This window comes from Rhineura floridana, chromosome 18 (assembly GCF_030035675.1).
Source record: "Rhineura floridana isolate rRhiFlo1 chromosome 18, rRhiFlo1.hap2, whole genome shotgun sequence".
Lineage (NCBI taxonomy): Eukaryota > Metazoa > Chordata > Lepidosauria > Squamata > Rhineuridae > Rhineura > Rhineura floridana.
The window spans coordinates 17,547,063-17,559,919 of NC_084497.1; the positions used below are offsets into that span (position 1 = coordinate 17,547,063).

The window sequence follows — 12,857 nt, forward strand, 5'->3', positions numbered from 1 at the left end:
AAGCGGTATATAAATTGTTGAAATAAAAAGAATACGATAAATAAAGATGTGGCAACGGCTATCAAGTTAGATGGCTTTAAAAGGGGGTTAGCCTCCTCCTCCATGAATTTATCTATCAATAGCTGCTAAGATGGCTATACATCGCCTTCAGGATCAGGGTTGACACTTCCCTGAATAGCAGTTGCAAGAGAACAGCCGTGGAAGAGGGCTGATGCCCTCGTATCTGGTTTGCGGGCTTCCCAAGAGGTCATTGATTGGCGGTTGTGGGAAATGGGATGAAGGACCAGGTAGGCCTGTAGTCTGAACCTGTGGCAGTTGAGAGAAGAAGAGGCGACAAATTATCACTTCAGTTACTTGCCTGGCTAGTCCTTTTGACTTCAGTTTTTAAGTTCCTTAAAGGAGGAAAAATAACCTTCCTGAACGTTGACATCCCTTTCTTGTTTTGTATATAAAAAATACCTCCACTGATTGTTACTTTTTCTGTCTGTTCCATTGATGTGGAAACAAACCGTGGCATCCACCCCTCTCTCTCTCTCTGCAGGTTTTGGATGTCAGTCTGAGCTTGAGCTGAGAGTGGCTGAAGCTGCCAGGAGACAATACAACAACCTCAAAATGCAGACGAAAGCTGAAATCAGGCAAACCATTGATCGCTTGCTTGTAGGGGATTTCATTGTAGGTGAATTTCAAAGGATGGTGATGCGTGCTTTTTTAAAATGTTTGCCTCTGCATGGAACAACATGAAAGTAGCTTTAATGTTACGATGGTCTGTAAATCAAAAGGAAGTGTATCAATGGCACAAAGTGGATAGATGCTATTAAAAAAACAACCACCACCACCAACTCACAAAAAAGTGAAATATATGAAATGTTGAATGTGAAGGGAGAGGTCAGCATGGATTTTTGTAAAGTGCAGTTGGTCCAGAATTTGGATGCCAGGATGCTGGAAGGAACAGTGGTAGAGCACCTGGCTTGCCTGCAGAGAAGTCCCAGGTCCCACTGTGATTTGTCCCTTGCCTGAATCCCTGAAGAGCCCCTTCCAGTCAGTGTAGACAATACTGATTAAGTATTGGCCCAACTCAATATAAGACAGCTTCCTATTTTCCTAACCAGCTCAAATTATACCAATCTTACATCACTTACGTTTGCTTATGAGATCAGTGTAAAGTGCTGGTACCAATCTTTAAATCCCTTAAATCAGCCTAGGTCTAGGTTTGCTTATGAAGAATTGCTTCTGTCCATATGAACCTAGCTGAGACCTCTGATCGGCTTCAGAGACCCTGTTTTCTGACTCATCATTGGTTAAGATCATATTGGTGGTTCCCACAGACAGAATCTTTTCAGTGGTGGCTTCCTGGTTGTGGAACTCCTTCCCCAGAAAAATCCAACAGGTCTCCTCTCTGGTTATCTTTGGGCATACCATGAAGACTTTTTTGTTACTCAAGGCTTTCCCACTCTTTATGCTCAGTACTGTGTTATTTTTGCTTTGGTACTCCTTGCCTGTTAACATGCTGCGGGCCCTTTGGTTCTGCTGTTGTACAGGAATACCCCGCTATACGGACTTTCACTTTACGGATGCTTGCGAGTATGGACATACTTACAGTAGCACCGTTCCCCTGTTTACGTATGCTCGCTTCGCAAGAACGGACACTTAACCTTTGGTTGTGGCCTGTTCTTTCGGTGTCTGGGGGTGGTGGAAAGAGACGCGATCGCGCGACTGCGAATCAGCTGGGAGGCGCGATCGCGACCAGCTGAGAGGCGCGTCAGCGCAGCAGCAGAGGCTTTAGTGCGGGGCTTTGAGGCTCCGCATGAAGGAGAGGTGGCACAGTGGCGGCGCAAGTGAAAAAAGGTAGTGCTTCACTTTAAGTACATTTTCGGTTTATGTACTCGTTCAGGGCCCGTTGCGTACGTTAATGCGGGGTATTCCTGTAGATGCCTGTCAAACATTTTTTTTTTTTGCAACCCTATCCAGATATTAAATTTATTTATAAAGGAATTGCTATACTGCGCTGTTGCAAAACTTCAGGACAGTGTATGAGATATAAGTCACATATGCTTGTTTTCAATTTCTGCTGATTTTATCCATGTTTTATTGAAAATTTCTTTACTGGTTAATGCACACAATGTTGCTTTACTGGTTAATGCACACTTTTTTTTATTAAGTGGTTTATAATATTCCTTGAATGAATAAAACTCATAAATGTACTTTTACAGCGATTAGCTTTGCATGATTACTACTTTGTGCTTTTGTATTATTACAATTATAAAATGACTGACTCATGAGGCAAAAATAAAAGCCAATGAACAGAGCCAAATACATAATGTGATTGCCATCCCTCCATCCCCTGCTTCAGAATACCCAATATACAGCTAATACGTTACAAAATGTTTAGCAGTATGTGAACTTGGGTATTGGCTTGCATCTTATTACACCAATACATAATAAACAGTTATTAGCTTTTCAGTTAAAGTATTTTGGTTTTCTTTTTTTTTAAATCCCCTTTTTCTTCTCAGGAAGAAAGCAAGCGTTGGACAGTCTGCCTTGATATTTCTGCCCCTCAAGTGATCTTTCCTGATGACTTTAAATTTGCTGATCCTGTTTTAGTGGTGATTGATTTGGGAAGAATGTTGCTTACCAATACGCAAGGTACTGTCAATACTTCTTGTGGGGTGATGGTGGTGGTGAAGCATACCTGTTCTTCCTTAAATTAGAAAATGATGATTATTAGAAATAAGCCTCATTGTTTAAAGTCTTTGAAAACCTTTTTTAAAAATCATTTTGGATTGAACTGGAAGAGAATCTACGTGCAAAGTTTATTCAGTGGCAGTTTGACTCGAGTCCTAGATGCCAAAGACAGACAACAGGGGGCGACTGTCTTCACCACACCCTTCTTAGCACCCAGGAGGGGTCTGGGTAGATTCCTTTTAGAACACTGGTCTGAACAGTCCCTTGAGATGATCAGGCAGAAAAGCCGTTGGTAGACTCTTCACCTTTAGAGATGGAAGGTATCCTGCTTACTAAAATAGCCTTGTAATTTGTCAGTTTATTTACTAGCCTACTGGGAGCTTACAGACCAACCCGTTGCATTTTTTTTTAATGCAGGATGCACAGACGCGGGATGGAATGCTCCATTCCTCTTTTGCCAGCCTGCTCACCCTCCATCATTCAGTCCCATGTTGCCAGTGGCTACCAGGCTAGTGCTTAAATACAAGACTGTTCAATAGCAAGCTCACTTCTTGGAGTGCTGATCCTAATGTAAACAAAACAGCACCAGACATGTGCAAGAGGGATGTATCAGCAACCTTTTTATTTGGGGGTGGGGGGGGGAGTCTAAGGTTTCGCAGAAGTACAAAATTAGAAATAACAAACCCTGAAGGGAGAACCCTGTTGCAGAAAAAACCCCAACAGCACCAAAAGATAGCAAAAGTCAGTGAGGGCTGAGCATCTGTAGTGGACATGGAATGTTGATGGACCAGGGTGTGGGGTGGTGGTGGTGGTGGTAGAAGGAGTAATGGAATTGGGATATCCTGAAAGTAGGCATTGGAGGAGGGGTGGAATCTTGGAGCATTCCAAGTTGCATGATCTTCCTGCAGGTTCCACTTCTCCAGAGTTCTGTTTACATTGTACCTGTATTGGATGATTATAGTGAGAAAAGTATGGGTTATACGGTAGGGCCCCACTCATACGGCAGGATAGGTTCTGGACCCCCGCTGGAAAGTGGATCAGCTGTAGCGTGGGGGTCTGGAACCTAACCTGCTGATCGCACCAGAGGAGGAGAAGATCAGATCAGCTTGAGCGAGAGTCTGATCACGCCAGAAGAGGAGGAGATCGGCTGCAGCACACTACAGCTGACCTTCCCCTCCTCCGGCTCAATCAGCTGGAGTGTGGAGAGCTCCAGCCCCCCCCCCTCCAGCTGATCGCCCTGCTGGCATGCTGCAAAGTGGGGCACCAAGAAGCGGAGCCCTACTGTATCCACTGCTTGTTCTACTCAGAGTACACCCGTTGAAATGAATGGGCAGGTCTAGCTTAACCCACTTATTTCACCGTGTGGTATTCAGCACTAGTCCTACTCACAGTACACCCACTGAAGTGAATTGACATGGCTCATTAATTTCAGTGGGTCTACTCTGAGTAGGACTTGGAGGCATCCCTGTTTTTTCTTACTTGTTACTATCTATTAGGCTAAAACCCTGTGGTGCTGTCTTCTCAGTTGACCAGGAGGCACAAACTCTTTCCTGGGGGAAAAGACAGGGCTGTATCAGGCTAGGAAGCACCTCCCACTTGCATCCTGGATCCAGTCTTTTCCTGCCTTTTCAACAGATGGGTGCGGGTCTCTGGGTTGGCTCTGACTCTGCACCTGCTTAAGTTTTGCACAATGTAAACTGAAGAGCATTGAAGGCTCACTGTTCACATAGACTCAAAATGTGCTTAAAGTGGCATGCATGGAACTGGTGTACATGTGCATTTATTTAATTTTTACCAATCGAGTTTTTTTTTTTTTTTTGGTGGGGAAAGAATCGCAAAGTACCATGTGCTCCTTTAATAGGTTGTATTTGTATCTCAATCTGTTTGCATAATTATGCATAAATTATGACAACTACTTTGTCTTGAAAACTGGATGAGGGACGAGTTGCAGAATCTGCTGGCTTTCTTGATCTGAATTGGAAGCTTGATATCAAGATAGTTATAGACTACTACAATGCTCTCTATGTGGGACAGCCTTTTTTTAAAAAATAAAAAAAACTAAAAACTATGACTGGTTCAGAATCCAGGCACCAGAATCCTGGAAGGAGCAAGAAGTTCACTTCATGTGCCAATTACCCATCAATTACACTGGTTTACCCCTCTGTTTTTAGGCTGGCTTTAAACTGCTGGTAATGATTTTTTAAAGCCCTAAGGTTGCAATCCTTTACATGCATATCTGGAAGTAAGCTCTGTTGAATACAATAGGATTTACCTCTGAATAAGCATGCATAGAATTGCATTGTAAAAGACCAGATTATCTGAAGGACCACTTCAGCCCATATGAGTTTAGCTGAGTGCTAAGATAGGCCAGAGAGCAGGCTCTGCAAGGCCAGTCATTAGGTTAAAATCAGTTTGGCAGGTGCTTTCTTTTTTTAACTGCAAGTCTCCTTGAGATTTTTGATATAAGATGGTGAATACAACCAGATTGACAGGTACCAGAGAAAGGGGCTTCTTGGTGGTGGCTCCGTGGTTGTGGGACTCTATTGCTGGGAAATCCAGGTGTGCTCCATCTCTCGCTGTGCTAGACACAGTGTGAAGTCCTTGTATTGCGAGTCTTTGCTGACTTGTGTAGGCATTATTCATAAAAGTTTCCTGCTTATGTATTTCTGATGTACTTTTACCATACTGCTTTTACTGGTAATGTAAGTGGTTCTTAGACTTATTCTATTCATTCATAGGCTTTTAAGATAAGATCCTAAAAGAGAGAGTATATGGCCTTGGCTAAACTTTTCTGTTCTGACTTCTCTTTCAATCTCCTAGCAGAGCATAAAAATAAAAGTTCTGGTGCTCCATCTTCAGAGCTGAGTGAGCTGAGTGATGACGAGTATAAAACACCTCTTGCAACCCCTCCGAGTAGCCCACCTCCTGAAGTCAGTGTGGCTGGTGAGAACAAAACCCTCAAGTTCATGGGGGTAGAAATCAGTGAAGAGCAACTGCAAGCGCACTTGATGAGTAAAAAAATGTATGAGACCTACAGTTTGTCCTTCATGGATCTTCAGATCATGGTTGGACGAGTGAAAGACAATTGGAAACATGCCCAGGACAGCGACGTTGGCCCAACCCACGTGGTGGAGAAATTCAATGTCCATTTGCAGCTAGAACGCAGGTTGATATACACTTCTGATCCCAAGTACCCTGGAGCTGTTTTGTCTGGGAATTTGCCCGATTTGAAAATACATATCAATGAGGATAAAATCATGGCACTGAACAACTGTTTTGGAAGGCTGAGCACACCTGACACCGAAGCCTCAGTCACTTCACAGATAGGGAAGGAGATGACTCTTTCAGATCTGGACCAGCGTGGAAGTTTGCATAGTTCTGTAGTGAATTTAACTCAGAGTGTGATGGTGGTAGAACAACACACTAAGGAAGTCCTTGTAGAATCGCAACTGCTTTTAGCAGAGTTCCAAGTTAACTTTATGCAACTAGCGGTTGAAAGCAATGGCCGGTATATCTCTGTCCTCAAGGTTTTTGGCACGAATGCCCATTTTGTGAAGAGGCCTTATGATGCAGAAGTCTCTCTCACAGTTCATGGGTTGCTGCTGGTTGACACTATGCAAACCTATGGCTCTGATTTTGACCTCTTGATGGCTTCTCACAAGAATCTTAGTTTTGATGCTCCCACAGGAAGCCTCCGGGACAGCAGGGCACAGTCCCCTGTTGGTGGGCCTGGTGAGGCCCATCCTTTTGGCAGGGTGCGCTTGACTGAAAAATATGCTGTGGGGTCAAGCGAGTTGCCCGGCCACTTCCTCCAAAATGACGAATCCTTAATTAAATTAGAATACCAGTTTGTGAGTGCAGAATGCCCCTCTATGAACCTGGACAGCAGTCTCCAAGTGATATCAGTCCAGATGAACAACTTGGATATCATTCTGAACCCAGAGACGATAGTTGAACTGATTGGTTTTCTCCAGAAATCCTTCCCGAAGGAGAAAGATGATTGGAGCCCTCAGCCACTGATGACTGATTTAGAAAGAAATTTCAGCGAGCAGGAAACCTTCCAGTCCACCTATGCCCAGAGTACAGAAGTAGCAGTGGACATCCGTTGGTTAAACATACTTCTTCTTCGGACGGTTACATTGATAAATGGGGAAAAGCTTGGCCGGAAAATTGCAACGGCGAGTATTGGGGGCACCAAAGTGAACGTCTCCATGGGCAGCAGGTTGGATGTAAATGGCTCCCTTGGATGCTTACACCTTATGGACCTGACTCAGGACAACATGAAAAACCAGTACGTAGTGAGCATTGGGAATACAGTAAGGTATGAAAACCTCATCCGCAGTATGGGCTGCTTCAAGCCTGCCTTTCCCCAGTTTGATGACACAAGTAGCTTTCCTGATGCCTTGAGCTTCACTTTCTTAGAGCAGTCGAAAGAGGAGTGTTCGCTTCACCTCAGGATGGCGTCGTTGCATTACAACCACTCAGCTAAGTTCTTGAAAGAGATCACCTTATCCATAGACGAGCTGGAGGAGAACTTCTGCAGCATGCTGAAGAGCGCAGCAACCAAAGTGACTACTGTCTTGGCCACAAAGACTGCTGAGTACAGCGAAATGGTTTCTCTGTTTGATACAGTGCCTCGGTTCAGGGACCCCTTTAACTTGGAAAACAGTGAAGGAGAGGAGGCCATTCCAGCATGCCCCAAAACTGAAACTATTAAGCTCATTTTAAATGTGAATATTGAATCCCCAGTTGTATCCATACCCAGGAAACCAGGCAGCCCGGAGCTGCTGGTAGGACATCTAGGACGAATATCAATCCAGAATTTTGTGGCTGGAGAGGACAATCTGAGAAGCGACAGGCTTCAAGTTGAAATCAGAGATATTAAAATGTATTCTCTAAACAGCAGCCATTTAGCAGCTGAGAAAGAAGCTACTTCTGAGGTTCCAGATGCCTTACACCCTTCTTCGGGCATTTCCAGAAGCAGCAGTAGCCAGGATGATCCTCAGTTCACTCGTCATGATTTCTTTGAGTCCTTACATAAAGGCCATGGTAAGATGTGTAGGGCTCGGATGATTCACTACCACTTGTCGGAACTAAGAATTTGTTGGTAGCCACACAGTTGTTCTGGCTTCTTATTAAGTCAGGGCTGGGGAACCTCAGGGCCTAATGCAACCCTCCAGGCGTCTGTGTCTGGTGCTTGGGATTCCTCCCAGGCCGTAACCCTTACTGACCTTACTTCAAACCCTCCTTTAGAATTTTTGTCTGGCCTTAATGTGCCCTTGAACTCTGGTAATGCTTCTTTCTTGCCTGGATGGAAGATAAAGAGGTGGGTGAGTACCAAGAAAAAATTACGTATGCTGCTCTGTCCACCACTGGAATGCGGCCCCCAGAACTTTGCCGGGAATAGAATGTGGCCCTCGGACAGAACAAAAGGTTCCCCGCCCTTATATTAAATACATAGCTGTGTTGTGTTATCTGTATTTATAATATTTTATAATATTATCTATAATAATAATAATAATAATAAAAATTTATTTCTGAGTCGTCCATCTGGCCGAGCTAACGGCCACTCTAGGCGACGTACAACAGGATAAAATACAATATAAACCGATAAAAACACAATTGTTCAACAACATTAAAACTAACAAGATTAAAACTAACCCACCCCAGAAATCCCATAGGCCTGCTTGAACAGCCAGGTCTTCAAGGCTCGACGGAAGACTATCAGGGAGGGGGCATGGCGGAGATCAAAAGGAAGGGAATTCTGTATTTATAATAGCCTCTTCCCATTTTGAAGTTACTTTATTTACAAAATATCTCTTGATTTGAGACACTGACTTCAAATTAGGTGAAAGAGTGGTTTTGGATGTGGCAAGAATTGACTTTTAAGAAATTTCCCACTGATCTGATTGGTTGTCTTAATTGTTTCTGACAACTGCTTACCAACTATCAACAGGATGCTGGAATAGATGGGCCTTTGGCCTGATCCGGCAGGGATCTTCTGACGTTCTTACTGAGTAGATTTGTGAATACCTGATCACTGATTTGCGTAATGCCGGCTGTGACGGGCTGCAGCAGGCAGTGCCGTTCTGGTATGGGGGTTTAAACGAGGTAGGTAGAGAGTGGATGTCATTCAATGAAACAGTTGAATGGAGGGAGGTAGCCCAGAATGATGAAAAAGCGTAAGTAAAAAGTCACAGTTTTATTCCATTTGTGTAAATTAAAATTGTATAAAAAAAAGACCAACGCGTTTCGGCTAATCTTATATAGCCTTCATCAGGGGATTTCTTTACTCACATGCTTATTTTAAATTCTGCATTCAAAGTAATGATGATTCAGATTCTATTCAAAAGATTGTTGATTATCAGCAGCACGTTCGTCGGGCCAAATCTAGTAATTTTAATTTGCACAAATGGAATGAAACTGTGACTTTTTACTTACGCTTTTTCATCATTCTGGGCTACTATGGGGGTTTAAACAACAACATCAGAATCGAGGTTTCCGTCTTGGCTGGTGAAGCTGCTTCCTAGCCTGGAATGAGGGATGGCCTACTTCTGGTCCTTCATCTGCGCGTAATGTGTAATAGGCCTGTTTAATCCAGATCTTAATAACATTGCACACGTGTCTCCTTAATTACAGCTTTTCATATTTTGAATAATGCTACTATCCATTTCAAACTGGAGAAGATTCCCACAGAGAGTGAAGCAGAGTTGGCGTTCTCTGTGAGCAATGGCACTGAAGTTTCAAGCCTCATGCGGATTGAGGGGAAATTTGTCAACCCTCTGCGGGTAGAGTACACTTTTCTTTCTGCTGGTGGGTAGTGGTCCTTCAGATGGTAATACCACAAAATGCAACATAAGGAATAAAAGAAATCATAAAAATGCAATTAAAAATCAGTGTGAATATTTTATACGATGGATGTACCTGTTGTGTTAAACATCTTAATTCTGGCTGCCCATTAACTTCGCTGCTCTCCACTCCTTTTAAGGCTTAATAATGCATAAAATAGAATGCTGTTTCTCAAGTACTATGTACTTGTAGACATGTTGGCATAATATCCACAGTTGGGTTGAATATAATGAGATTTCTTAAAACTGAGCTTTAAGCTGCACACTGAAAAGTGTTTAACAATGTATGTGTTTTCCCTTAAAATTCAGGTGGTGCTGGCAAAACACGTGTATGAGCAGGTCTTGCAAACTCTTGACAACTTAGTTTGCAATGAAGACTTGACCAAGCCACCATCCAGCTTCCCATCCTCCACATATCCCGGCTCCAGCTCGCCGTCTGGATCGCTCCGTAGCACAAGCACAGAGTTCTGCTTCGATAGGAAGGAAAACGGGCTCTTCAGTCACTCCAGCTTTTCAACTTCAATGAACAAATTTGTGCCTGTCAAGGAAGTGGCGCAGTCTTTTACCCAGATACAAGCCACCTTTCACATCTCTGAGCTCCAGGTTCAGCTGAGTGGTGACCTGACACTTGGAGCGCAAGGTCTGGTTAGCTTGAAATTTCAGGATTTTGATGTTGAGTTTGCCAAGGACCATCCTCATACTTTATCAATTCAGATTGCATTACGTTCTCTGCTGATGGAGGATCTTCTGGAGAAGAATCCAGACTCTCTGTATAAGAACCTCATGGTGTCACGGGGAGCACCCAAACCATCCAGTTTAGCACACAAGGAGTACCTTTCCCAGTCTTGTCCATCAATGTCTAACGTGGAATATCCAGACATGCCTCGCTCCCTCCCTTCTCACATGGAGGAGGCTTCCAATGTCTTCCAGCTGTATCAGCGGCCCACCTGTGTCCCCCACAGGAAGCACAAAGAAGATGTAGACTCGGGTTATCCGTGCACACCGCCCCCTTCTCCCACCGCTGACAAATCAACTATGTCTTGTGAAAAGAGTGACTTTGACGATTCCTTGGTCCATATCAACATGTTGCTGGTGGACAAGAAGCACCCGGAGTTCTCTTCTTGTTACAACAAAATCAACCGCAGCGTGGACGTTGACTTTAACTGCTTAGATGTCTTAATAACTCTGCAAACCTGGGTGGTGATACTGGACTTCTTTGGGATTGGATCCACTGCTGAGAATCATAGCCTGAAGCCGCAGTCGGAAGGTGTTCAGCACACTGTTAAATCGGAAGCAAACATATTGTCGGCCTTGGAAGGCCAGGATCCTGTGAATACCAAACTGGATCTGAAGGTATATGAGAGAGAGAGAGATCTGATTATTTGTCTTCATAAATTATTTATTCAGGCAGTGACTCCTTGCCAGCTTGTCCCTCTGGCAAACGACACATCCAACAGACTCTTCTGTGTTGGTCGTTTGGAGGGGTTGTAGCCAATGCTAGTTTTGCTCAGAGTAGACCCATTGGAATTAGTGGATAAGACCAACAGAGCAATCTTGAGTATTGGAAACTTAGGTTGCCCCTATTCCAAATGGCAGAGCCGGCCTGAGCCTACCATAGGGAGAACAAACCTTTAAAATAGAGTTTGACTTAACACCATCCTTTTTGGCAGTAAAACTTCTGCTGGGTTGTTAGGTCATGTGACCAAGCTGAACAGAGCTTGGAATAGGGGTGAGTCTCCCACTTCCTGGTCCCACCCTCTGCCATGCTCCCAGAATGCCCCTTTGGAGCGACTTATCCCAGCCTTGGCTCAGCTGGCTTCAGCGCGTCGCTTCTCTAAACTGCAACATAAGTGAGAGAGAAAACTCTGTCTTTCAAGCTGTCTGTTGAGACATTTGGCAAGCGCTGAGTCTTCTATTGGAACCAAACTGAATAAGAAGTTTATCATGTAGTTTGCTCCGGTGTAGTTATTTTTTTTTTAAAAGCTGGTGCTGTCTGTGTGTGACAGAAGGATTGAGACTGTGGCATGGGATGGGGGCTTTCAGCCTTTGCTCCTGCTGCAGTCCTGAATGAAATCTCTGCACTCTGCCTTGTCTTTGCAATGGCCTCCCCTTGCAAATAGAAGGCTTAGTGTGTTTTGGGTGGGAGCGTAATTCATTACTGTAGCAGGGGCAAAGGGTTAAAGCCCTCCTCGTTCCACTTCATGGTCCCAATTTTGCTTGTACTTGTGCTGGCTATTTATTTTAACTTTTTAAAAATCAGCTATAAGGACGTGACATAATGTCATGTCTGGTCTACACCATCCTTTTTGACAGCCTTTTCCCCCTTCTCTCAATCTGCATTCAAATAAGAAGAAGGCTTTGCCTCTTCTGAGTCAAGCATGGGGTCAGGTTGGTATTGTGGACAAAGCAGTAACCCAGACCGATGTTTGTAAGCTCGTTTTTGATTTTTTGAGTTCTCATTCAGATGTATTTTAAAACATATATTTGATCATTCTGCTGATAAAAGGTCAGAAGGATAGCTGATATTTGGAGACATGAAAGGCAGCTTGATTCAGACATCACACCAAACCATAAACTTATTAAATTGTGTGTCAGTTGCCTAACTGTGGCTTGTGATTAGCCATGCAGAATCTGAAACGGTGGTTTTGAAGAGGCTTTGCAAACCATGGGTTGTATATGATTTGTCATAGTGTCTTTATTGACAAGCTGCTGTTGTAGCCAGTGCCCTGTTTATGGAGGGTACTGCACCTAGACGTGTGTGCAAGGCGTTTGGGGAAGGGCTACAGCTCAGTGGCAGAGCATCTGCGTTGCACGCAGGAGGTCCCAGGTTCAATACCCAGAAGCCAAACTTGGCTACTGGCCTTTAGATTCTGGCTTAAAGTGGCCTATGCCAATCCAGACATGGGCTACTTACATCTGCTATGGAAAGACTCATATATTAGCTCATGGTCAAAGAGTTTCCAGGACAAACTAAAGCTGCTTGGCCTTTCAATAGCCTTAGTGTCCTCACTAGACGCCAGTTCAGCAGATCGCATTATTGAGCAACGTATTAATGATATTGATGCTCAATATTCCAGATCTAGGACTCGCAATACTTGCTCCCCTATGTTTTTTGATCTCCAATTCTCATTCCCTGCCCGTGCATCCTATTTGATAAATCTATCTATTCCGAAATATTGTATACGCTTTTCAAGAGCGAGATTCAACTGTTTCCCCCCCACGATTTTAGACGGCCGTTTTGAAGGCATTCCCTATGCAAACTGCATCTGCCCATGCTCAAACTCTGAAGTCGAATCATTGGTTCACACTTTTCTGTTTTGCAACCTT

At 43.8% G+C, this 12,857-nt stretch overlaps 1 protein-coding gene across 8 annotated transcripts in view; it reads left to right on the forward strand.

Moving 5' to 3' along the window:
- Positions 1–12,857, forward strand: part of VPS13D (vacuolar protein sorting 13 homolog D) — a 191,541-nt gene that overhangs the window by 32,891 nt on the left and 145,793 nt on the right. For 7 of the 8 annotated variants that reach the window (XM_061602192.1, XM_061602194.1, XM_061602191.1 and 4 more), the window contains exons 17-21: positions 542–672; positions 2,511–2,643; positions 5,503–7,731; positions 9,322–9,470; positions 9,840–10,883. In XM_061602192.1, coding sequence (XP_061458176.1) covers positions 542–672; positions 2,511–2,643; positions 5,503–7,731; positions 9,322–9,470; positions 9,840–10,883 — 3,686 coding nt within the window. The remainder of the gene's footprint in view (positions 1–541; positions 673–2,510; positions 2,644–5,502; positions 7,732–9,321; positions 9,471–9,839; positions 10,884–12,857) is intronic. The other variant, XM_061602197.1, reaches the window with a different exon arrangement.